Source organism: Myxocyprinus asiaticus, chromosome 3, assembly GCF_019703515.2.
Source record: "Myxocyprinus asiaticus isolate MX2 ecotype Aquarium Trade chromosome 3, UBuf_Myxa_2, whole genome shotgun sequence".
Lineage (NCBI taxonomy): Eukaryota > Metazoa > Chordata > Actinopteri > Cypriniformes > Catostomidae > Myxocyprinus > Myxocyprinus asiaticus.
In genome coordinates this window covers 25,115,592-25,142,419 of record NC_059346.1, presented here as the reverse complement: position 1 = coordinate 25,142,419, position 26,828 = coordinate 25,115,592, and the positions used below count along the sequence as shown (strand labels likewise).

Sequence of the window (26,828 nt, the reverse complement as noted above, 5' to 3'; positions counted from 1 at the left end):
TTGATCCACCCAAAATAAGTATTTTAGTGTAAATTCTATTAATCGAAATTAATCACAATTACAATATCAAGGGAAATAATCGACAATTATGATTTTTGTCATAATCATGCAGCCCTAATACATACTAAAAGTTAAACAGGCAAACGACTGAACTCAAGCTACATGAAGGTTTCTGTGACAGGCAAGAGTTTGCTTGAGTCCTGCTATTGGCAGAAGGTGGCAACAGAGAGTTCTTCACACCTTTTCTCCGTTTCACAGCGTTCATCAAACTCCACCTCGAAGGACATAGCCCCAGGACAGACAAAGACGGTGGTCTCATGTCTGCTATTCTCGTAGTTATGAGGGGACTCCATCTGCCACGACCTCAATACCACAGGCTGCTGAGTCTGCTGACAGCCCTCCATATCAACCTACAAACATACAAAACATAAAAAAAAAACTCTTATTCTTTCATTTAATTATTGATGGCTTGATAATCTTACTTCAAGTCTGCATTAAATCAAAATTGACCCAATTTATTTTCTTAATGCATGCTACTGGACTTATTATGAACCATGCATAACTGTTAAAAAAAAAATGTTGACCTCGTAAATCATTAATCAAAATGTCATGACTTGCCAGGCTGCTTGGCAGTTAAATCAACAGTCAAAAGTTTTTAGACAGTTTTAACTCAGCCCCTTCAAGAGCCTGTCTTTGTACACAAACCTGGCTCCAGTTGCAGCTGCAAATGCAGAGAGGTGAATTTTTTTTCCCTGTGGTGCGGTTTCCCTCCCAAAACCCTGTTTCATACACTAAACTACCTCGGTTACTACGCGCCCCCATTTCCTGTTGCAGAAGGATATACATCAAAACACCAAATAGAACTGCGTTCAAGGCACTTCACAACGACTTTGAAGGTGGGCTAAATAATATTTGTGTTTATGTTGTGGTGATACCTAGTGGTGTAGATGCAGCATCACGCAAAAACAGTAGTTCTCAGGTACCAAAGTAAATAATTCAATATTCACAGTCAGCCATGATTAAGTCATTCCATGAAGGAAAGCACCCAATTACAGGGGTTTATTGAGATAAAGCAAGTAAAATTTGGCTGGTCATGTGATCTCAACATGGCGCACATGAATGGATGCCCAGCACCATATGTAGGAAAAACAGCAGCTTTTTCTCAAAGACTGATCTGAAAAAAGTCTTCATCTCATGTGAACGTAAATTTTTATCAAAAATACTATTCCACTATTACCATTCCTTTCTATTTAAAAATCATGAAATAACTAAGAATTACCATTCATTTTAATTTATTTTACCTGAACAAAAATGCTTTACCGCACATACAGCCTACTGACCTTAGAAAAGATGTCCTCTGTGTCACTGGAGAGCTTCTTGAGTAGGTCTGCCAGAGGATAGAATCTCCTGAGCAGCACACAGTGAGGAATATCCAAAGCACACAGCTCCAGCAGGAAGATTGTCTGCAACAGGACACCATACATACACTCAGTCAAAACATATAACACCATGGATAAGGAACCACAGATCATGATATTGTTAATTACCGATAGAATCACCATAGAAAGTAAAGTTCCTCCCTACTAATAAACATTTTCTAACTAATCTGTTGTGTTTTAACAGTAATGCGAGCAGTTGAACAGGTATAGTGCAGCTATCAGAGGATAAAGACACAGTTTGTAGTAGTATGATAGAGGGTTTGCTACTAGCTGTCTTGTTGCCATGGCGAGGATGGATTTGCTGAGTTTGTCCATGATGTCAGCTCCAGAGAAGCGATTCATCAGAGAACTCAGTATGTCTCTGGTACCGACCAGGAACTGTTCCACATCTACAAGCCAGGAGAAACCGCACACACTTATTAACACTGTCACAGACAATAATCAAATATCTCTCACGTTCAAATTGAATACCATTTATTGTGGATTACACCTCTACCTGTCTGACAATCAGAAATAGCTGACAATGCAATCTTTTTTTTTTATCCCATTTTCTCCCCAATTTGGAATGCCCAATTCCCACTACTTAGTAGGTCCTCGTGGTGGCACGGTTACCCACCTCAATCCGGGTGGCAGAGGAAAAGTCTCAGTTGCCTCCGCTTCTGAGACAGTCAATCCACGCATTTTATCACGTGGCTCATTGTGCATGACACCGCGGAGTCTCACAGCATGTGGAGGCTCATACTACTCTCCGCGATCCATGCACTTACCACGTGCCCCATTGAGAGTGAGAACCACTAATCGCGACCACGAGGAGGCTACACCATTTGACTCTACCCTCCCTAGCAACTGGGCCAATTTGGTTGCTTAGGAGACCTGGCTGGAGTCAGACAATGCAATCTTAAAATTGGACTAAAAAGCTTGGTTACTGGAACGTTAGATCACATAAATTTGTTGTTTTACCAAAACCTTTTAACTACGAGGGAAAACATTAAGGCAAATAAAGAACTGGACTACATATTACATCTTTATGTTTACTGAAGATCAGATTTTTTTCTTGAGTGAAGTGGATCCATTTTAATAAGATTCATAGAGCATGTGCTGTCCCACATAGACGATGAAGAATGGGTTTAACCTCAGATACTATTTCTGGTCAGGGGTCTCAGAGGCTAGCCGTGACAACCTCACTGAAAACATGAGAGGCTGTGTCTTCTCTAGCACATTTCATCCGGTATATCTGGTGCCATTATACATATGTTATTGGATACACTTAGCTAGCAGTGTTGACAGTCTCAGTTAATGAGTTGTGTGTGAAGCAATTATGATGCTTAAAAAGATCATCTCAAAATTTGCATACACTCACCATTTTATTTAATATGAAATGTTGTGTTATGTTTTCTTAACTATATTATGCAAATTAAGATCAACTGTAATGGACTGGTCCTCTGATTGAAACCATATGACTCATCAGTTTTGCTCTTCAGATGAACAAACATAGAACACCACTAACAATCCAAACCATTGTTTCTGAGAAGTATTTTGAAGGGTTTTGTAAAACTAGACTGAAGAAACAAGTAAAGCACACTAACATTTAAGCAATATTTCCCTTGCTAGTTTAGCAGAGGTGGCTGTTCCTCCTTTGAGCTGCAGGAAGCACCAGGAGAGCAGACTGCCCTGGAGAGCCCAGAACAGAGAGAGCAGGACCCTCCAAATGGACCCTCCACTCAAGTCCAACATCAACACCTCACACTGAAAGGGGCATTTTAACATGAATAAACATTAAGTTACTTTTCATAAAGCTAGACATGGGAAAGCAAAACCTATCACCATGTAAGTCAAGTTGTCAAAGTGTATTACAACACAGGTTGTCAGCTTACAGATGTTAGTGAATTGTAAATATCTAAAGCATGTGTCAGTTATTTGCAAAGGTCTGCGTGGACGGTCCGTGTGACTAGATGAGGCTGATGGCTGTCAGTATGTGGGAACATACCTCACTAGTGGCCACGATAAGCAGAGTGTCCATGACGGTCAAGACAGGTGAGATGTTAAAGTCAGACGGGGCTCCTGTAGGCGGCAGCAGGAGGAGACCTTTCGGGTCCTGATCACTGGAAACAAATTAGTGGCAGTTTGTGAGAGCAGAAAGTACAGGACAAGGTGGGGACAGAGGAGAAGAGAACTGGACAAGATAGGACAGGGTTTGGAATGACATGGGAGTGAGTAATTTATGATAAAATATATGTTTTTGGGACAGAAGAGGAAAGGAAAGGACAGGGACAGAGAAAAAGAGGACAGGACAGGAACAGAATAGAAGAGGATGGGAAACGACAGCATGAGAAGAGGATGGGAAAGGCTAAGGACAGGATGTGGACAAAATAGAAGACAGGGATGGGACTGAGTGGGGACAGAATAGAAGAGGACGGGACAGGACGGGGAAAGAATAGAAGAGGATGGGAATGGGTGGGGACAGAATAGAAGAGGCCGAGACAGAATGGGGACAGAATAGAAGAGGACAGGACAGCATTGGGGACAGAATAGAAGAGGACTGGAAAGGATGAGAACAGAATAGAAGAGCACAGGAAAGGATGGGGACAGAAGTGAAAAGGATGGAACAGAATAGAAGAGAACAGGAAAATGAAGACAGTAGTGAAAAGGATAGGACAAAATAGGCTCAGAAAAGAAGAGGACGGGACAGGACGGGGACAGAATAGAAGAGAATGGGAAAGGAAGAGAACAGAATAGAAGAGGACATGACAGGATGGGGACAGAAATGAAAAGGATGGGACAGAGTGGGGACAGAATAGAAGAGGACAGGATGGGGACAGAATAGAAGAGAACAGGAAAAGATGAGGACAGAAGTGAAAAGGATGAGACAGAGTGGGCTCAGAATAGAAGAGGATGGAACAGGACGGGGACAGAATAGAAGAGGATGCGACAGGATGGGGACAGAATAGAAGAGGATGGGAAAGGAAGAGAACAGAATAGAAGAGGACATGACAGGATGGGGACAGAAATGAAAAAGGATGGGACAGAGTGGGGACAGAATAGAAGAGGACAGGATGGGGACAGAATAGAAGAGAACAGGACAAGATGAGGACAGAAGTGAAAAGGATGAGACAGAGTGGGCACAGAATAGAAGAGTACAGGACAGTACGGGGACAGAATAGAAGAGGATGGGAAAGGATGGGAACAAAATAGAAAAGGATGGGAGAGGGTGGGATCAGAATAGAAGAGGAAGGAACAGGGTGGGGACAGAACAGAAGAGGACGAGACAAGTTGGGGACAGAATAGAAAAGTACAGGACAGGGTGGGGACAGAAGAGAACATGGGGACAATATAAAAGAGGACAGGAAATAACAGGAACAGAATAGAAAAGTACAGGACAGGATGGGGAGAGAATAGAAGAGGACAGGGCAGGATGGGGAGAGAATAGAAGAGGACAGGGCAGGATGGGGACAGAAGTGAAAAGGATGGTACAGAGTGGGGGCTGAATAGAAAAGGATGGGACAGGACGGGGACAGAATAGAAGAGGACTGGAAAGGAAAGGATGGGGACAAAATAGAAGAGGACAGGACAGGGTTGGGACAGAATAGAAGAGGACAGGACAGGATGGGGACAGAATAGAAAATGGCAGGACATAGTGGGGACAGAAAAAAAAAAAAAGAGGATGGGAAAGGATGGGAACAGAATAGAAAAGGACAGGACAGGTGGGGACAGAGGAGTAAAATATCTGACTGAGAGGGTTTAGAGATAGGAGTTTAATACCTGAAGTAATTGCAGAGAGACTCAAATGTAAGTTTCACAGACTCTGGTTGATTTTCCTCTGTTATATTTTTCTAAAATAAATAACAATAAAAAAAACTAATTAAAAAACAATAAAGGAATTTATAAATTATATAATAAGCAAAAAAGTTAATCTCACAGCTCAACATACACACAGCCTTACCATCATGTGGAAAAGCTTATCTCTCCTGCTCTGTTTGTCAGGGAAGAAGATGGCAGCTCCATTGAGAATGGCTTTCACAGCTTCTTTCCTCAGAGCTTTCTCCACTGCAGTCTCTCCTTCAGGCCCATCCACCACTGCAGAACACATAACCAACAGTTATAGTATCAAACTATTGACACAAAGAACCGTTACAATCTAAAACTACTGCCACATTGAGCAATCTACTTTTAGCCATGAATCTTTGCCTTAACATCATATCGACACACTGTCAGCTGGATATAATGCATTTGATGTGAGGTGTTAATTAAAGGTACAGTTCACCCAAAAATGTAAATTTATTTCTCTCATACACTCATGAACATGCAACAGAAGTCAAGATTTTCACCAAAAAATTACTTCCATTTCAGGTAGTTTCTTACCAAAACCTATCGTATGCCTTCTTGAGATTAGGAATATGATGCACGAGTCACATGGACTACTTTTATTATACTTTTGGGCCCTATTTAAGTTTTAAAGAAAGTCACTATCAACAGCCATTGTACTAAAAAGACAGACCGGCATTACAATTTTTCATTCTGTGTTCCGCAGAAGAAAGTCATATGGTTCTGGAAAAAAAATGAGGGTGAGTAAATGATGACATAATTTTTACCTTTGGGTGAACTATCCCTTTAATATGTTGTTCTGTACTGTAATGAACGTGTTGAGCACTATGACCCTTAGTTCAAGTCTTTATATGCGACTCCAGCAGCGCTCCAGGAACACAAAACGACCTGCACATGCAGCAGCGAGGCATTAAAAACAAACCAGCACAGTGTTGTCTGGTGTTTGGCACAGTCATCATATGGAGGTATGACAGTAGTTTGCTTGTTCTCACCTTGACACAAGTGACTGTAGAGCTCGCTGACAGCTTCTGCAGGGTCCACTTCTGCTGATGCTGATGCTGACAATGAGGTGGTGATGTCTGACGGCTGGGTTTCTGTCAAGCTAGCCAGCATTGGGAAGCAGTTCTGCAGCAGCTGAAGCAGCAGAACTTGAGTTTTTACTGCTTCCTCACCCTCACTAAGAGTGTATGCACACACACAGACAGACAGGAGATAACACATTACAACAGATACTGACCAGTCAAGTATATATTCATGTTTTTCATTTTGTTTACAGCTTTACTTACACAGATCTGAGTTTGTGGTAAAAGTCCCAGAACAGAAGCAGGTTAAGGTCACTGAAGTCCAGCAGGGACTTCTGCTTGGACAGAGACACATCCTGTAACACAGGCTCACAGTTTAAACAACTCTCTATGGACATGCTGGAAAATTTAGGATGGATGCGCCACTGAATTCAAGAGAAACTTGTGGGTAAACAGGATTATGAATTAAAGAGTAATGTTTAAACCAAATCACAGTCTTGGTGTAACTGCTTCTATTTGATAACATGTACAACATTCAGAATGAATAAATGAGGGCTTGGTGGATGTACCATGTCTCTGGTGAGCTGCTGGATGAAGTAAAGGGTTTTCTTCATGAGGGTGAGGCCAGTGACCAGAGCCGAGACGCTCCCCTCTGCCTGAGGGCTCAGATCCTCCACATCCTCCAAACGCTCAGAGTCTGGACACAAATACCCACTGAAACTCACCTGTTGAACACCCAAACGCTCTGCTGTGTCCTGCCTGGCACACAGGAACTTCACCATCAAAAACTACAGACAGACACATAGAGAGCGTTAACTGTAGTAGCAAAAGAATGTCTATTGAATATAATTATAGTTTTTGGAGTTGCCATATTTAAGTGCAACTCTTTAAGGTGATCTGTGTAAGTTTTTGATGTTGAAATACTTGCCCACGAAACACTATCCCAGCTTAATATGCAAAGACAACAAAATAAATGAGCCATTCATAAGCTGATTCCTCTGAAAAGTGTAAACACTGCAGCGCTTTCAAAACATTGCTGCTTGTTCGACTATCCCGAGCAGCCCAACAAACAGTAGCAACATTAGCACAAACAATGCCATGAGTTTGGGGCGGGCTAGCCGCTAGTGACGCAAAAATAACACACTTCACCTTTAAATGAGAGAGTGAGAGAAAAAGAGAGTGAGTGCAAGAGGACAAATAGAGAAACAGAGAAATAGAAACAATGAATTCATACTTTTGACACTCGACATTGCTGCAGTTTGATCTCTACATCGTTCCAGTCCTCCTCCACCTCAAACCAGCCAATCGGCTCCTCTTCACTCGTCTCTGGTATCCTTGTGCTACAGTGGGTGTGCGAATGTAATATATGTGAGAATGTGTGTGGGGTACATAGTTAGATAATAGCAAGAGTTCAATTGACTCACAGGTGCATTCTCATTGAATTTACAGCTATCTTGGCTGCACAACACACATGCACTTACAAGACCGAAATATACTAACATTCACTGGACAATAAGAGGACAGTAGTCAGTAGCTAGTGAGCAACAATGTTTAATCTATTGCATTGTTAACTCTAGATAAATAAATCAGTAGAACTAAATAAAATAAAATAAAAATTCACAAATATTCTTTTCAAACAGACCAAGTAAGAATTTGACATACAGTACCTGTCTTGGACAAATTCCTTGTAGTCTTTGTAGTCCCAGCTGTCATACTTTTTGAACCTTTTGAAGTGTTTATCTGCATCAAATGCCTCACTGTCATTGTATGCAAACACCAAGCCACATTTAGCACCAATCGCTCCTTTACGCACCTGGGATGGAAGAACACACCAGAGTCTACAGTAATGCTGAGCTGAATATGCAAATAAATATTGATTTTCAAAACTACAATGTGCAGATCGATTCAGTTTATGTGTTTACAGTTGCGGTGTGGCCAATTGTAAAACTTGAAAAATAAATAACATTAAACAACTGTATTTCAAACATGAGCAAACCTCAAAGTATTAATAAAATTACTTAAATATTATTACCAAATAATTTTCTTCTTTTTATGGTACTAATTATTTTGTCTGTTAGAAATGTGTGTTTAACCTTGTACCATATACAGTACATAATTCAAATTAATTCAAATCGGGAGACTCTAGGCTTTTATTTAAGCATTAAATTATCCAATTATCCACATGACAAAAGATGCAGGCAATTTAAGTGAAATGCTTCTATATAAGCAGACCAAACAAAAGTTCACCTGGTAAAAAACCTCATTAAGTTTTTACATTATAATCTGTTTCTGTCAAAAGAGTAACATATGTACTTTTAACTAATGTGCCAATTTAAAAGTTTCAGTGATATATCACAAGAAAGCACACTGTTTATCACGTTGTCCTCGTACAAGGACATCGGGACTTTATGAAAAACCAAAGACCCAGTGGGCGTGATCACCACTGGCTGCATCTGACTGCTGGAAAATGCTGCCTTAGGAGCCTGAAAACCGAGGTAGGATGAAAATAAGGTGCCATTCAAACTGTTCTGAGACCAGTGCATTCATTCAAAACTCTGTAGGTTAAGCCATTAACTGATTAGGCAGCAATACAACTGCCTATAGCTTTCCTCTGCAGTAAAGTGCATTCACTCCTTAAAAGAATATTCTGGGTTCAACAGAAGTTAAGCTCAATCGACAGCATTTGTGGCATAATGTTGATTTTCCACAAAAATAAATTTCTTTAATTTATTTATTTATTTTACTTTAAAAAAAAAAAATCTAGGTTACATTGAGGCACTTACAATGGAAGTGAATGGGGCACATTTTTAGAGAATTTAAAGACAGATAGCTTATAATTTTATAAAAGCACTTACATTAATTCCTCTTTTATTTAATTATTTTTTCTCCCAATTTGGAATGCCCAATTCTCACTACTTAGTAGGTCCTCGTGGTGGCGCGGTTACTCACCTCAATCCGGGTGGCGGAGGACAAGTCTCAGTTGCCTCCACTTCTGAGACAGTCAATCCGCGCATTTTATCACGTGGCTCATTGTGCATGACACCGCGGAGACTCACAGCATGCTGAGGCTCATGCTACTCTCCGCGATCCACGCACAACTTATCATGCGCCCCGTTGAGAGCGAGAACCACTAATCGCGACCACGAGGAGGTTATCCCATGTGACTCTACCCTCCCTAGAAACCGACCCAATTTGGTTGCTTAGGAGACCTGGCTGGAGTCACTCAGTACGCCCTGGATTCGAACTCACGACTCCAGGGGTGATAGTCAGCGTCAATACATGAATTCCTCTTTTAAAATAAATGTATTATTTGAGCAGTAAAGTTGTTTAAAACATCATTTTTACAGTCATTTTAGGGTTTGTTGACATTACATCGTCATGGAAAAAAGTTTTACAATTGGATATAACTTTACACAGAAATGTTATCACACTACAATCATGTTAACAATCACTGTTTACATCTTGTGGCTATACTTTTGAAACAGTGAGTATTTTAATGTTTACAGAATGGCCCCATTCACTTTTAGTGCCCAGATGTTTGCTTTTTTTTAAAGAAAAGGAGGGGCAAGTCAAAATATATATTTTTTTAGTAATCAATATTATGCCACAAATGCTGTCGATTGAGCTTAACTTGTATTGCACCTGGAATATTCCTTTAAATCAGGTTAGGAGTTTAGTTCCAGGTTGCAGATGACATTTTGCACTGATCAACATGATTTGCAGTCACACTATGTTGACCATTACATTGATTCAGAAATGATAAAGCTAATTTCTGATTTTCCAGATGTTACAGCACTGGCTACCTCTTGTTTTTTTGACAATGCAATGAGAGAACATTAAGACGTTGTTGCAAAAGTAAAGAAAACACTGTAATAAAAAATGTTAACCACAAAGCTGACTTTCTATAGTTGGTATTGATTAAAAAATTCCAAAACAAAGACCCACTGTCACCATATGAGGGCATACATTTTTAGGACAACTATTTGGTGTTCTAAGAAATTACTTTGTTTGCATAGTTATTAGGTGCTACTAACTACAAATCATAAAGGGAAAAAGCAAAGTTTTAAGTCTAAAGTGCAATACATTTCCAACATTATAATGTTCTGAAATAAATACGTTAAAGCTAATATAATTACATTTTTAAGAACATAACCTATGTATAATATAAAAAGCTGAAGATAGTATCACCTTTATCTTGATCTGTGTGACCTGAAAGCAGCTCTGATCTTCAGTGGACAGAATCACACTGGCTTTCCTCTTTCCATTCTCTGTCAGGAAACCTGCAGGTCCACATTAAACATTCACTTTAAAAGTATTAACTTTGAATACCTTTTTTTCTGATCATTTCAGATGTAAATACCACAAAGTAGCTCTAAAATTCTATTTAAAACCTGTATGAGGCAGAGTGTGAATGTATGGTGTGTGTACCATCTCCAGTGTTGGGTTCAGTAAGCATGTTTTCTGGGCCAGACTTCTCCTCTTTACTCTTGACATCACATGCCTGAAGATGCAGCTGCAGGGGTTTACCTACACACAAACAAACACACAGATTTACATGCATTACAGTGCTATTGGGCAAATGAAGCTAATCCCTGTTGTTCTACACAGAGGGGTGGACTTTGATTAAAAATGTAGAGATGGCATTTGTCATTATTACTTCACCTCGCCCTAATTAGGTGTGTGACCTGTTGAGTTTCGAGCATCAAAGAATTCTGTCCTTACTTAAAACAAAATTCTGTGTGAAAATAAGTAATCTGTGCTGGTCCATGTTTGCGGTTTACATAAATAGGTACATTAGTTGCATATGGAGATGGAATTTGACCAATGAAATTTCACTGTGGGTGTACTTCTCTACATTAAAGTTTAGTTTACCTCCTGAACACTATCTGAAAGCAGTTTGAACTGAAATCAGATTTTTCTAAAGATACAAATGCTCTATAAAACTAATGTGTTTTACCATTACGGTAGAGCAGTCTTAACCGGACTGACGCCATAGAGGCCAGTAGTGAGGAAGCTCTGTATTCTGAGTCCAGATGCTCACAGATACCAGACAGAGAGATGAGAACTTTAGCCACGCTGCCTCTCGCCAGAGCAAATGCTAACAAAGTCAGCTCAGCCTCAGGAGACACACAGCAGCTAGAGAGAGAGAGAGAGAGAGAGAGAGAGAGAGAGAGAGAGAGTTAAAAGCAAAAGGACTTCTAATAAGCTTTCTCTACAGAAAGGGGCAGTGTGTACAATTACATTCACATTAAATTGCTGTAATTATTCACTGATAGAAAACAGTCATCTATTAACACCAAGCTGACTCGTACTGTATAATTAAATCCAAAAGGAATTTGCCGCTATTGCTGTCTCTGTCAGCATTGTTTTGATTTATTAATAAGAGATCTAAACGTGCTGAGCTGAGCTTATGAAAGCTCATCTAGTTGTGTGAAAGGTTGTTTCTTACTCTGCTATGCGCATTAAAAACCCATCCACTTCTTCTAGAATGTTTGCAGAGAAGAATTTGGGGAACTCAGTAGAAGATGGCGTTAAGGACAGGGGCGGCATGTGCTGTAAGGCTTTTCTAGAGAATGGAAAGAGTAAAAAACACAGTAAAACAAACTACCTTTCATCAAAACAACACTAACAAAAAAGGACCATTGTATTACCATGATGATTTGGACATTGTAACATGGTAATTTCATATTTTTTTGGACATGTACAATAGTAATTAGAGGTAGACCGATATCGGTTTTACTAATTAATTGGTGCCAGTAGTTGCATTTTGGAACTATCGGTTATTGGCAAAAATCGATTCCAATAGTAGCTGATAATTTATATACATATCTATATCTATACATACACACTACCGGTAAAAGTTTTGAAACACTGACTGAAATATTTCTCATGATCTTAAAAATCTTTTGATCTGAAGGCATAAGCTTAAATGTTTGAAATTAGTTTTGTAGACAAAAATATAATTGTGCCACCATATTAATTTATTTCATTATAAAACTAAAATTTAATAAAAAATAAAAAAATAAAAGTTTTTGAAATGGATGAGTACATGTCTGCAAATTCTAGGCAAAGGGTGACTACTTTGAAGATGCTAAAATATAACACAGTTTTGATTTATTTTGGATTTTGTTTAGTCACAACATAATTCCCATAGTTCCATTTATGTTATTCCATAGTTTTGTTGACTTTACTATTATTCTAAAATGTGAAAAAAAAAAAAAAAAATTATAATAAAGAATGAGTGTTTCAAAACTTTTGACCGGTAGTGTGCACATCTTTTATTTATTATTCATCCGTGTTCCTCTGTGGCGGCACTGAAGGATTTACAGTTAAAAGGGCTTGGTTCTTCAGTATAACAGCTCTATAGATAAAATAAAAACAATCACTGACACTGACACAACCACTGGGTATTTGCTGTATCTATATATCTATGGATCTATACATAAATACATAAAATTCTTTATCTGGTCAATATACAGGCTATAAAAAAAAGCTTATTTGGTTCATACTTAAATACAGACCACTGTATCGAAGCCAAGTATTTGTCATATTAAAATAAGAGTTAATTGTGTATTTGGGCTTGTTTATACTTAAAAGACCTATTTTATGCACCATATCTTTATTTTTTTTCTGGTCATTATTGGGATTTTAGTTGAGCAATAAACTACATATTGGATTTTATTCATTTTGGACACTTGTAGCCTCTGTGTCTGTGCCTGTCATAGTTAGGAAAGACATTGATATTTTTTTTAACATTCTATAAATGATTTTAAAAAAGCTATCAGCCATTTAATCGGTTATCTGCCTTTTCCACCAGCTTAGTTATAGGTATCGGCAAAATCCACTATCGGTTGACCTCTAGTAGAAATACCATATTATGTTTGAAGCCATGTATATGAATATGGTAGTCATTCAGTACCATGATTATATATATATTTATAAACTCAGCAAAAAAAAAAGAAACGTCCCTTTTTCAGGACACTGTATTTTAAAGATAATTTTGTAAAAATCCAAATAACTTTACAGATCATGCTTGTTCGATAAACCATAAACAATTAATGAACATGCACCTGTGGAACCGTCATTAAGACACTAACAGCTTACAGACGGTAGGCAATTAAGGTCACAGTTATAAAAACTTAGGACACTAAAGAGACCTTTCTACTGACTCTGAAAAACACAAAAAGGAAGATGCCTTAGGCATGTTGCATGGTGGCATGAGGACTGCAGATGTGGCCAGGACAATAAATTGCAATATCCGTACTGTGAGACGCCTAAGACAGCGCTAAAGGGAGACAGGAAGGACAGCTGATTGTCCTCGCAGTGGCAGACCACGTGTAACAACACCTGCACAGGATCAGTACATCCGAATATCACACCTGCGGGACAGGTACAGGATGGCAACAACAACTGCCCGAGTTAAACCAGGAACGCACAATCCCTTCATCAGTGCTCAGACTGTCCGCAATAGGCTGAGAGAGGCTGGACTGAGGGCTTGTAGGCCTGTTGTAAGGCAGGTCCTTACCAGACATCACCAGCAACAACGTTGCCTATGGGCACAAACCCACCTTCGCTGGACCAGACAGGACTGTCAAAAAAGTGCTCTTCACTGACGAGTCGCGGTTTTGTCTCACCAGGGGTGATGGTCGGACTCGCGTTTATCATCGAAGGAATGAGCGTTACACCGAGGCCTGTAATCTGGAGCGGGATCGATTTGGAGGTGGAGGGTCTGTCATTGTCTGGGGTGGTGTGTCACAGCATCATCAGACTGAGCTTGTTGTCATTGCAGGCAATCTCAACCCTGTGCGTTAAAGGGAAGACATCCTCCTCCCTCAAGTGGTACCCTTCCTGCAGGCTCATCCTGAAATGACCCTCCAGCATGACAATGCCACCAGCCATACTGCTCGTTCTGTGTGTGATTTCCTGCAAGACAGGAATGTCAGTGTTCTGCCATGGCCAGCGAAGAGCCCGGATCTCAATCCCATTTAGCATGTCTGGGACGTTGGATGGGAGGGTGAGTGTGAGGGCTAGGGCCATTCCCCCCAGAAATGTCCGGGAACTTGCAAGTGCCTTGGTGGAAGAGTGGGGTAACATCTCACAGCAAGAACTGGCAAATCTGGTTCAGTTTATGTCTTAGTTGTTGAATCTATTTATGTTCATACAAATATTTACACATGTTAAGTTTGCTGAAAATAAAAGCAGTTGAAAGTGAGAGGACGTTTCTTTACACACACTGGAGGCCAAAAGTTTGGAATAATGTACAGATTTTGCTGTTTCGGAAGGAAATTGGTACTTTTATTCACCAAAGTGGCATTCAACTGATCACAAAGTATAGTCAGGACATTACTGATGTAAAAAAACAGCACCATCACTATTTGAAAAAAGTCATTTTTGATCAAATCTAGACTGCCCATTATCAGCAGCCATCACTCCAACACCTTATCCTTGAGTAATCATGCTAAATTGCTAATTTGGTACTAGAAAATCACTTGCCATTATATCAAACACAGTTGAAAGCTATTTGGTAAATGAAGCTTAACATTGTCTTTGTTTTTGAGTTGCCACAGTATGCAATAGACTGGCATGTCTTAAGGTCAATATTAGGTCAAAAATGGCAAAAAAGAAACAGTTGAAATTGCCAAAAAACTGAAGATTTCATACAAAGATGTACACCACAGTCTTCAAAGACAAAGGACAACTGGCTCTAACAAGGCAGAAAGAGATGTGGAAGGCCAGATGTACAACTAAACAAGAGGATAAGTACATCAGAGTCTCTAGTTTGAGAAATAGACGCCTCACATGTCCTCAGCTGACAGCTTCGTTGAATTCTACCTGCTCAACACCAGTTTCATGTACAACAGTAAAGAGAAGACTCAGAGGTGCAGGCCTTATGGGAAGAATTGCAAAGAAAAAGACACTTTTGAAACAGAAAAACAAAAAGAAAAGGTTAGAGTTGGGCAATGAAACACAGACATTGGACAACAGAAAATTGGAAAAAAGTGTTATGGATCTTAAACCCATTGAGCTTTTGTGGGATCAGCTAGACTGTAAGGTGCGTGAGAAGTGCCCGACAAGACAGCCACATCTATGGCAAGTGCTACAGGAAGTGTGGGGTGAAATGTCACCTGAGTATCTGGACAAACTGACAGCTAGAATGCCAAGGATCTGCAAAGATGTCATTGCTGCACGTGGAGGATTTTTTGATGAAAACTCTTTGAAGTAGTTTAAAAAGATTTTTTTTTCAAATTGCAATAGTAATTAATGTCCTGACTATACACTGTGATCAGTTGATTGCCACTTTGGTGAATAAAAGTACCAATTTCTTTCCATAAGAGCAAAATCTGTACATTATTCCAAACTTTTGGCCGCCAGTGTGTGTATGTAAGTATGTATGTATATTATATATATATATATATATATATATATATATATATATATATATATATTACACACACACACACACACACACACACACACACACACACACACACACAGTACTGTGCAAAAGTTTTAGGCACTTGTGAAAACTGTTGCATAGTGAGGATGTCTTCAAAAATAATGACATAAATAGTTTTCATTTATCAATTAATGTCATACAAAGTCCAGTAAACATAAAAAAGCTAAATCAATATTCGGTGTGACCACCTTTGCCTTTAAAACAGCACCAATTCTCCTAGGTAAACCTGGACACAGTTTTTCTCGTTTGTTGGCAGATATGATGTTCCAAGCTTCTTGGAGAATTCACCACAGTTCTTCTATCTATTTAGGCTGTCTCAATTGCTTCTGTCTCTATATGTAATCTCAGACTGACACGATGTTCAGCGGGGGGCTTTGTGGGGAACATGACATCTGTTGCAGGGCTCCCTGTTCTGCTCTTCTAATCTTTTCTATTTGCAAATGTCTAACATTTATATTACCTATTGACCCACAAAAGCTGAAGATATAAATAACCACCTTAAGACAAATGCTTTTGTGAAACATCTTATGTTATAAGACTTTTGCACAGTACTGTGTGTGTATATATATATATATCAGTATATATATTAGTACCATGGTATTACCATCTGATATCATCACTGTACAATGGTACCACCACAATACTTTTAAATTTTAAGGGAAAACAACGAATTATACATGTCTGTAACACAAAACAAAAAATGTGATTGTAGGCATGTCACTATTACAAAAAATACAATGGTATCACTGCCATGCTTTCATGAGAAGCAACATTCATTAGTGATTTCTCATTGACTTACTGCGTGCTCTGTAGAACCGTCTGCGCAAGTACAGGGTTGGTTTCCATGGAAGTAGTGACCAGAGATGTGAGGAGTGACAGATACCATATAGCCGAGGCGTCGGATACAGAAACCTCTTTACTCTTGGTGATCTGGTAGCCAATTGCTTTTAGGCCGTGAATACGTGTATCACAGCCATCACTTAGACAACGCTTAATGTTTATCTGAATATCTGAGAGAAAAAGAAGAGTTTTACCACTCAACATTCTGTCTAAGTTTACAGGGGATCTCTAAATGTAAACATCCTCCGAAACATTCGTGAACATAACAAAAGTGCATACTTAAAAAAAAGAAAAAAAAGTGCAGTCTTTTTTTTATACTGTACGTCATTCTTTACAGGCAATTTCAAATTACAAAACACCACATTGAGACTTCAAACTATGCATGGCATTCTAAAGTTGAAGTGTGTAATTTCTGCACTACTAATGGCACTGAATGTAATTGCAAAAATAATCAGTGCTACCAAACTGTGATTGTACAGCAAAACAAGTAGTCCTGCCCTAAACTCATGCCAATGGTTGAGCCAAGAGTATTTGGTAACATTTTACGATAAGTTTGTTAACATTTGAAAATGCATAAGGTATCACAAAAAACAATGATCAGTGGCATTTCACAGCATTTATTAAACGTAATTAATGTTAACTTATCAAAATTCTATTGTTTATTATTTATTCATGTTCGTTCGTAATGCATTAACCAATGTTAATGTATACAACTTTTAATGAAAAAAAAGATTAGTACATGTAGAAATGAACATTAATAAATTCTGCAAAAGTATTGTTCATTGTTAGTTCATTTTAACTAATGTAGTAGTTAACTAATGTTAACAAATACAAACTTTTTGTAGTGTTATCGGGTATTTTAACACTGACAAAAATAACACACTTCACCTTTAAAAGAAATAATGGATTTAAGTTTTGTCAGTTTAGGTAACCTGTATTTGAATAAGAAAATGATGCTATTTAAGGGTGTGCTCACAGGGATGGGTGATGTTGGCGTTATCCAGTAGCGGTACATATCCTGTGACATTACTGGGGATCCTCACGTCCCTGATCTCCTGCAGGGAGCGCCGGCTCTTCCCTACAGCTATAGACACCAGCTGCGGCATGTAACTGTGGTCATTAGATGCAACTGCAATGGCCAGTCTTCTCAAAACTATATCTGGCTTCATTTTTAACCTGTGTAAGAGATCAGAGGAGCTGATTATTGTTGGGTATTGTTCAACAAAAATGTTTATTAGTTTTTTATTATCATTGGACATGATCAAACAATAGTGACAGATTGATAAATCGGCTAGGCTGATTAATTATTTGGTCAATATATCGCCATTTTGAGATCTTGAGATTGTTGGCATCAGCAGATAACTGTGCTTGATTAGCTCATTTAAAAGAAGTGGTCATTTAGCCTAGCATCAGTTCCAGAATCTACCATTAGCTTTGTCAAAGGATAATGGAAATGTTCTGTTTTCAATCCATTTTTTTTTTTTTAAATAAGTGTTCATTTAAATTCAGCAATTTTGTGCACATCTTATTTGTTATGGTTAAACAATATAGGCATTATACTGGACATCGGCTACACTGTTCACTAGATATTTTCTAGTAAATAAACAATTAGTTATTAGCGAAGGTCATGGAATATGTGAAATTAACAGTAATGCATTTGGAAATGTAGGTGTTTACATGCTTAAAACTAAAACTAAAACTAAATTTTAATTCCATTTCAGTGCACCAGTGAGATGAGCAGCTTGCCTTATCCAGTGTGAGCGAGCACTGCCGTCCGACTGCCAGAAAGACACAGTCTCTCCGTTAGTTAGTTTGTGTATATCGGCACTATTAGACGAAGCGTCAATGAAGCTGTAGCACTGAGTGACCACTTTGACCTTATCCACGTCTGGGTCGTGATTGAGCTCTGATCTGTACTGGATGTCTAAATCTGAGAGGAGAGTGAGAGAGCAGAAGATGAAGAGAAGAGGAACAGGGAAAGTGAATGGGGAGATTTAGGAACATCCTCTAATATTTTAAACCATGGTTCCATTAAAGGTGAAGGGTGTCATTTTTGCACCACCAGTGGCACCAAATGGATTGGTACAAGTACTGGTTGTTTTCAGACAACCTTACCAAACACTCCTTTTGCCCTACCCCCATTATTTGGACCAAAAAGGTAGTCTCGAACCAAAGTAACACAATGGTTAAAGGCTTCATACTTCATACGAAAGCGAAGAAAGAACGGGTGTGACATAATTTAGAACAAAATCTGGCCAAAACAAAGGTGTTTTTAAGGAACGTTTCGGTGGTTCGTAACAGCTCGCCAGGGCAAGAACTTCGTACCAGCTGCTAAACACCTTCTTACTGCCATTGGTCCACTTCATCGGTAGGTGTGACCTGAAGCTCCACCTTCTTTGAGGCCGATAGCTAATTCCCGTTCAGTCAGTTGGTGTAAACTTACCTACATCTGTACGATCGTTTGCGTAGAGAAATTTTTCAAGACCATGTCATGCAATTTTTTTATTTTTTATTAGTATACAAAAGGAATCAAATCTACTCAAATACTCTTAAGTGCCCATTCACTTTGTTGTTTGATATGCTGCTTCAATCATGTGCCATCTGCAATAGAAAGTTACTCACACATCTGTCAAAAATGAGTTATTACATTCTTATCATGATTCTTTTGTCTGTATTCTGGGCATTTACACTCTTTTATACACCCATCTTTGCAGTAGTATCAGTGTCATCATAAAATACAATAACAGAGTGTAACTGATGCATATAATGGGACAGTGTTAGTGCATTAGCACCATGAATGCAGAATGTAAACATGACAAATTACACATTATCTATGGCATAAATATTACTTTTAATCATCATCAAGTTGTTAAAACGGCTTCTTTTACTGATCATATGTGAATTTTAATGTAACATTTGTAAAGGTTTTACATGTAGTCTTGTGCATCCTTGTATTTAAATATTCCTCTAAAAGCATCTCACAATGCCTTGGCCGGTGTCTGACTGTTCACAAACAGTATGCTGTTGTTCAGCTGTTTCAAACTTCTTTTTGGCTCAGAAGAATGAAGAAAAATTTCTCTGCGAGTATGCCGGGGCCTTAAGTCAGAAGTTGACAGGTCAAACTGCTCAAATAATCAAAGGAATGTTTCGAAAGTGCCACATTGTTTACATTCTTCAGGGAAATCAACCTATAAATGGCTTACTTTTAGGTGTTGATACACATTAAACTGGGATAGGAAAAGTATGTTAACGTCGTCAAAACACTTCACCTTAAAACTTTCTCTCTTAAGTGAAAATTAATGTCAGATAAATGTAATCATTGCAAAGATATGATGAAATATAAAAAAATAAATAAACTTAAGAAGGCACCTTATATGGTGAGAATGTATAACCATAATTGCAAGAAAAAGCATAAACTGGCCTCAAGGACATGTCAGTTTTCTTAAAAATGTGTGCAGAAAACTTCGACGATCAGCCCTTCGCCCAATTCCTTTCTTCTGTTATTTTGAATATGTCTGGCTGACTGCCTTCTAGTTACACTTCTAATAACACAATATTTTAATTATACAGTCACACTTCTGCAAACAACTCCACTCCAGATTTAAGTATTTTCAGTTTTAGTGGACATTACGTACTCCTGTCTTATCTCAATGTGCTCCTCAATGTTCTAAGCCTTTAGTTCCAAGTAACCCCAAAATACATTCCTACCACTGATACATCAGTATATTTCCTTGTGACCTCTCTCAACATGATATCCATGCTCCAGTTCAGATGCTTGTTCACATTATTTTCATCTAAACATTTTCAATGGCTGAACAATCAACACCAAAGTACACAACTGTACAATCCATTGAATGGACTCTCAGCCTCATTTTCATCTACCCTAACTAAGGTCTATTTATCGAGGTGTTTTCATCCAAGATATCCGATGATATAGTAACACAAATTCAAAGTGCTACCAAGTGTTATATCAGGGAATTAACTGCAATTTATATTGCCAGACCCCTGACTTTCACTCTCAATGTCTCATTGCCATAACGGAACATAATGAATTGAGTGTAACAAGCAGAGATGAGCATTATTAAGCATTAATTTGTTACCTTTCTCCTTCTGTAGCAGGTATTCCAGGAAGTCTTGCACTACAGATGACCTCATGGTGCAGATGCTGTTGTAGCCCTCCAGCACTGGGAATGGGATGGCAGTGCTGGGGATGCGGTTCCTGTGCAAGAATTTCAGGATCTTGGAGGCATGTGCTCTGAGACGGTCCTTGGACTTGGAGAAGATATCCACAAATCCTGGAAAAGCATGAAGGGTTGGAGAGGACATTCAGGACAACAACAAAGTGAAAAACTGAGAGTCATCCTTAACTTTGCCAAGCTCCGGGAACCCACTCCTCTGGACTGAGGAATTCAATGACTTTTCATTACCTTTTTCAAGATGGATACATATTTTACAAATTATTTTATAGAGATTGCACTCCAAATGAGCAATTTCTGGCCAATTAAATATTTTAGAACATGACTAGAAAAATATGCCTTTTCCAGGCCTGGAAATCAAAATTTTAAACTTCCCTAATTCTTCCAGGTTTTCTATTACCATGGGAACCCTGGTGATTTTATGACGTGACCAATAGTGGACATTTGCGCTTCAGTTTCCACTGCAAGAAATTTTACTCTCTAAATTAAGTTTTCAAGTTTGGTCCCCCACCTGGTGTCAGAGAGCATGCCTGAAGCTGCCTGATCACATGACTGAGTTCTCCCTGCAGATTGGCTCCAGTAGAGTTCTTCAGTGCCATGAGCATGTTCTCCACATCAACGATCCCATCACCCTCAGCATCAAACTGACCAAAGGCCTACACAACACAAATAGAAAAGTTGATCTATTCTGGCTGTGCATCCTGTGATACAAATATTAGAATACTGATTATACTAAGAGATAATCACACAATTAGGAGAAGCAAAAAAGAAAACAAAAGGAGGCTGCAACAAAGACAACAATTACGCTGCTGGCCTCTCCAGGCAGATCAGTTGTCTATTTCAACCACATAAAGAAAAACAGGCCAGCATTTGAATCATTTGAAAAGCAAATGAAAGAGACACAAGGTTAAATCAGTGCAGTGTCTTCCAGAAGCATGTAATGGAAGACAATACTGTGAGCAAATTACAGATAACACATTTATCCAAACTGATTAGCTTGGGACAGAATGCACATTTTAATGAATAATTTTCTAACAGCTGAAAGGTAAGCTTACTTGTTTTCTCTTTTAGACTCATATACAGTATGTTTGCTTGGGATTTAAAGGGATAGTTCACCCAAAAATGAAAATGATCTCATCATTTACTCACCCTCATGGCATCCCAGATGTGTATGACTTTCTTTCTTCTGCAGAACACAAAGATTTTTAGTAGAATATCTCAGCTCTGTAGGTCCTTACAATGCTGAATGGTGACCATAACTTTGAATCTCCAAAAAGCATATAAAGGCAGCATAAAATTAATCCATAAGACTCCAGTGGTTAAATCCATATATTCAGAAGCAATATGATAGAAATAAAAACCGATCAATATTTAAGTCCTTTTTTTTTACTGTAAATCTCCACATTCACCTTCATATTCTTCTTCTTTTGTTTTTGACAGTTCACATTCTTTGTGCAAATCGCCAACTGCTGGTCAAAAGTGGAGATTTAATTTTTTTTAAAGGATCTGTTTCTCACCCACACCATTCATATCACTTCAAAAGATATGCATTTAACCACTGGTGTCTTATGGATTATTTTATGCTGCCTTTTTGATTTCTGAAGATTCAAAGTTGTGGTCACCATTCATTTTCTTTGTGAGGTCCAACAGAGCTGAGATATTCTTCTAAAAATCTTTGTTTGTGTTCAGCAGAAGACAGAAAGTCATACACATCTGGGATGGCATGAGGGTGAGTAAATGATGAGAGAATTTTCATTTTTGGGTGAACTATCCCTTTAAATCCATACCACAAATTAAAGGAATGTTCTGGGTTCAATACAAGTTAAGCTCAATCTAAAGCATTTGTGGCATAATGTTGATTACCACAAAAATTAATTTCGACTTGTTCTTCCTTTTCTTTAAAAACAAAAAGCAAAAATATGGGTTCCAGTGAGGCACTTACAATGGAAGTGAATGAGGGCCAATTTTTTATGTTAAAATACTCACTTTTTCAAAAGTACAGCCACAAGACATAAAAAAAAAAAAAAATGTGTGTTAACATGATTTTAGTGTGAGAAAATCACTTACAAACCTTTTCTGTGTAAAGTTATGACAATGTAATGTCAACAAACCCTAAAACGACTGTATAAATGACGATTTAAACAACTTTACAGCTCAAATAATACATGAGTTTTAACAGAAGAATTAAAGCAAGTGCGTTTATAAAATTATACGTTTCACATTTCTGTCCTTAAACCCTCCAAAACTTGGCCCCATTCACTTGTATTGTAAGGGCCTCACTGTAACCTTGATTTTTTTCTTTTTTTAAAGAAAAAGGGGAATGAGTCAAAATTAATTTTTGTGTTAATTAACATTATGATACAAATGCTTTAGATTTAGCTTAACTTGTATTGAACCTGGAACATTCCTTTAAAATACAATAAAAGGTAAAGTGACTAAAACCCTATACAAGGTATTTATGATCTACTTTCACTAAAAATTCTAAAACTGATTTAGACCTGACTTTGTTAAAAAAATATTTTCAAAAGTCATACATACAGTATGTTTATTCAATAGGAAACATTGTATTTTTCACTTGTACAAACAGGAAGTCAATAGTCGGGTTCAGACAAACTTAATTGTAGAGCTGCTTTTTGAAGTTATATTTGTTGTGCTTGGAAGAGATCACCAATTAACACTTTCTGGGCTTTCTACATCTATTACACTAAATTTTACACAAGTGAGCAACTTACAGTGTCACAGCACAGGAAGGTCTCTTTTTGGCTGACATGGTACTAGATTTGTCCGACTCCTTGAGAGTCAACATCTATTGGTCAATGTAATCAAACCCTGTTCAGATCTTGGAGAAAAGCAAAATCTCAAAAAGTACACTGTCTCAGGATGATAGCATACTCGAGGTTTTGAGACACAGACAATAAGTAACCTTTATCAAATGTGTGATTCACAGATAGAGATTACACAACTCACTGACAGGGTCGTTACGCAATAAAAAGTCGCACCTGGTTTACATCACTTATTGACTTGTTAGGGGGCGTTCACAACGAACGCGTTTTTTGCATTCATCTGTGCTGTTTTTCAATTGTTTTTTACGTGTTCTGTCTGAACAGCCCCTAACAGAGACAGCAACCTAGGCTTGAGTGCCTTGCTTGAGGACCCAATGGTGACAGTTTATCCATCACTACTGATTGGGTTTGAACCCGTAACCTTTCAGGTACCTGCCCAGATATTGAACCCCAAGACTAAACATCCCACCACCTCATCCGTCACTTGAGAAGCATCATTACCTCTTCGCACTCATCTCTGGGTGCGTCTCTGCTCTCCAGCATCTCGCAGAACTGCTCCAGAGTGACGGACTCCTCACCGCGGCCCTGCCGCTCCTCCAGCCAGCGCACCAGAGCGCTCTTGTTCCGCGCAAGCACTGATTCCGAAATGGCGACCCATGAGTCGCTCATACGGGCCGCTGCCTCTCTCAACTTCACCTGCTCCAGCAGAGCTTCAGGGGTGGGGAGTCCGTAGCTCGGTGCCGGTGGGTTCGCGGATCCTCTTCCGCTTCTCACCGGACCAGAGCCGCCGCCGCCTGCAGCTGCTGCTGCTGCATCACCACCACCGCTGCCGGCCCTGTTGCCTGTGGCCGCAGAGGCCGGGCTGCCCTCGGCGAACACGGGACTCTCCGTTTCTAAATCCTCCTCATCGCCGCTTCCAGCGTCACAGCCGCTCTCCGCGTTCCCCATGCTGTTCTGCGGCCTTGGGCTCTCTTCCGATCGCCTTCAGCCCAGGTTTAAGGTTTAGTTTTAGTGTCAGGTTTTACCAGTTCAGGGTGCTTCTTCAGTCGGTGCGTTCCTCCGCTGTCACTACCGCATTGACGGGCTCCGCCAGCTGACGTCATGTTTGTCAGCAAAAAAAACCTTTGGTCTCTTCCGTGAGCTCTGGAACGTTCGCTGCACTAAAAACACGCCCCCTAGCGTATTACATCCAGGATTTAAAATTACTTTTTTGTATTACTTTTTTTTAAATGTATTTATTTTTAATGCAGTAATGTATATGGGTTTTTTCTCAATTCTAAGAACGCAGAGAACGGACTTGTTTTCTTATGAAGACCAATCTTGCCAAGCTACCATGGAAGAACGAACTCGGAAGGACAGGAGAACGTAGCGAGCTTTGAGATTTGCTGCGATCTTCCTGTTGCGCAATGAACCGTCACAGCACATTTTAATCCAGTGAGAGAACTATTGGCATTATCACACCAGTGGCAGCATTAATATAATCACACCAGTGAGCTTTAGCAGAACCAGTGACACGTTAAAAGAATAAAGTCTGTAAACACTCGTTTTCTCCATGTTTATTCCTGTATTAAAATGATGCCCAAAAAAATAACAAATCGTGACGGAGTATAACAAATCTCAGAGCCACGGTTCAGACTTTCGCCAGATTACAGCGGGAAACTCATGAGGAGCGAATGATTTTGGTTTTGTAATGTAAAAATCTCCCACTCCCCTACTTTATTTTTGTTTATTTTACTTATTTACTTATTTTTTGTAATTTATTGTTTGGTATGTCGTGGATAATGTGATATAATGTAAATTGAACTGTAATCTCTGTCTTTGTAAATCTATCAGTTATGACTGCCTTTCTGTTAATGTTCATACAAGAATAAAAATACATAAAAAAATAAAAATAAAAATAAAAAACTCTTGAGGAACAATTTAATCGAACGATAAATGTCCTTCTTCGGCCACCGTAGAACCGAGTGTTTGCCCATTAATCACTATTCGACGCATTCTCGTGTTCAAGAATATATCCGGGTAATTGTCTGCGTGCTCGGTACTTGCGTTCTTTCTTTTTTTTTTTTTATTATGATATTTATGATATTTAACAGGGGAATAAATAGTCTTCAAGCAATCATGTTTACAAGACCTTATTCATCTAACATATTCCAACATAAATACATCAACCATCTTCCTTACAAACAATTTTATTTATTTATTTTTTTTTCAAAAGTAGAGATGTCTTATTAGCATTTTTGTTATTCTTTAGGGAAACTAATGAGTCATAAATTATTTCTGAGTCAATGGAAAATAGTTTAATGTTTGGCATATTTGACATACATCTTGCTTTGTGTATATGGTATTTCCCAAACAAAGCTAGAATTGTAATTGTGTTGTCAATCGAACATATATCCGATATCACAATCCAAAAAACAAGACCATAGCATCACTTATTTTAAGAATTGTATGAAAAACCTCGAAAATATTTAGGGATACTTGAGACCAAAATTATTTTTAATAAATAAGTATAAAATAGGTGTGAGATTGTTTTTGATTCCTCTTTGCAAAAGCAACATTGTGGTGAAAGACCTTCCTTAAACGTACTAATAAAGGCATTGCAGGGATAATATCGGTTTATTACTGGATCTCTTTAGCTTGGTTTGGAATTACATATTTATTGATGTCTAACCACAAATTCTAAATAGAAAGCAACGGATAATCTTGCTTCCACTTCATAACAGCACTAGAGAAGAGACTATTATCTTTGGTTAAGATCTTTCTAATATATAAGTTATATATATTTTTTTCTTTTTTATCCCTAAGGTCAATGCTCCCAACAGTAAGACCTGGAAGTGAACCAACTACAGGTTTATACATATTTTCTGCTTTTATGAGATGAAATATTAGAGGAAATACAATTAACACATTTTAAATATTCTTTTAGAGGTACGTTTATCCCAAACATATTAATGAATCCACTTAAATTATATACATCACCAGAATGATTTAATAAGTCTACAACAAAAATGAAGCCTTTGTAGAGCGTTCCTTGCCTCCTTGAGGATTGGAATCGAACTTCGGCGGTGGATGAGGACGTAGAAGAACCAACGAGAACGTAAGAACACAAAAGAACGCACATTGAGAAACGGCCATTGAATAATTCATATTTAAAACAAAACATAATTTTTTGCTGGTTTTCGAAGCTGCACAGCTCCCATAACTGTTTGTAGGCAAACTCGGAAAGCTAATTCACCATGGGTTCCCTCAAGACTTTCACGTTTTGTTCT

At 38.6% G+C, this 26,828-nt stretch overlaps 1 protein-coding gene across 4 annotated transcripts in view; it reads right to left on the bottom strand.

The window, feature by feature from the left end:
• The window catches only part of LOC127421962 (zinc finger ZZ-type and EF-hand domain-containing protein 1-like), a 76,447-nt gene extending 51,537 nt beyond the window's left edge, over positions 1-24,910 (bottom strand). For 3 of the 4 annotated variants that reach the window (XR_007894121.1, XM_051665226.1, XM_051665236.1), the window contains exons 1-22: positions 24,061-24,910; positions 21,288-21,432; positions 20,681-20,875; positions 18,327-18,510; positions 17,557-17,756; positions 16,540-16,750; positions 11,733-11,849; positions 11,241-11,419; positions 10,712-10,810; positions 10,472-10,563; positions 7,951-8,096; positions 7,518-7,623; positions 6,853-7,071; positions 6,548-6,639; positions 6,254-6,438; positions 5,380-5,513; positions 5,199-5,269; positions 3,427-3,541; positions 3,026-3,185; positions 1,707-1,828; positions 1,341-1,463; positions 241-410 (exon numbers count right to left, since the gene is read on the bottom strand). Coding sequence is in view for 3 of the 4 variants with exons in the window: in XM_051665226.1 (XP_051521186.1) it covers positions 241-410; positions 1,341-1,463; positions 1,707-1,828; positions 3,026-3,185; positions 3,427-3,541; positions 5,199-5,269; positions 5,380-5,513; positions 6,254-6,438; positions 6,548-6,639; positions 6,853-7,071; positions 7,518-7,623; positions 7,951-8,096; positions 10,472-10,563; positions 10,712-10,810; positions 11,241-11,419; positions 11,733-11,849; positions 16,540-16,750; positions 17,557-17,756; positions 18,327-18,510; positions 20,681-20,875; positions 21,288-21,432; positions 24,061-24,507 (3,512 nt within the window). In the remaining variant the exon portion in view is untranslated. The remainder of the gene's footprint in view (positions 1-240; positions 411-1,340; positions 1,464-1,706; positions 1,829-3,025; positions 3,186-3,426; positions 3,542-5,198; positions 5,270-5,379; positions 5,514-6,253; positions 6,439-6,547; positions 6,640-6,852; positions 7,072-7,517; positions 7,624-7,950; positions 8,097-10,471; positions 10,564-10,711; positions 10,811-11,240; positions 11,420-11,732; positions 11,850-16,539; positions 16,751-17,556; positions 17,757-18,326; positions 18,511-20,680; positions 20,876-21,287; positions 21,433-24,060) is intronic. The other variant, XM_051665242.1, reaches the window with a different exon arrangement.
• Between the last annotated feature and the right edge of the window lie 1,918 nt (positions 24,911-26,828).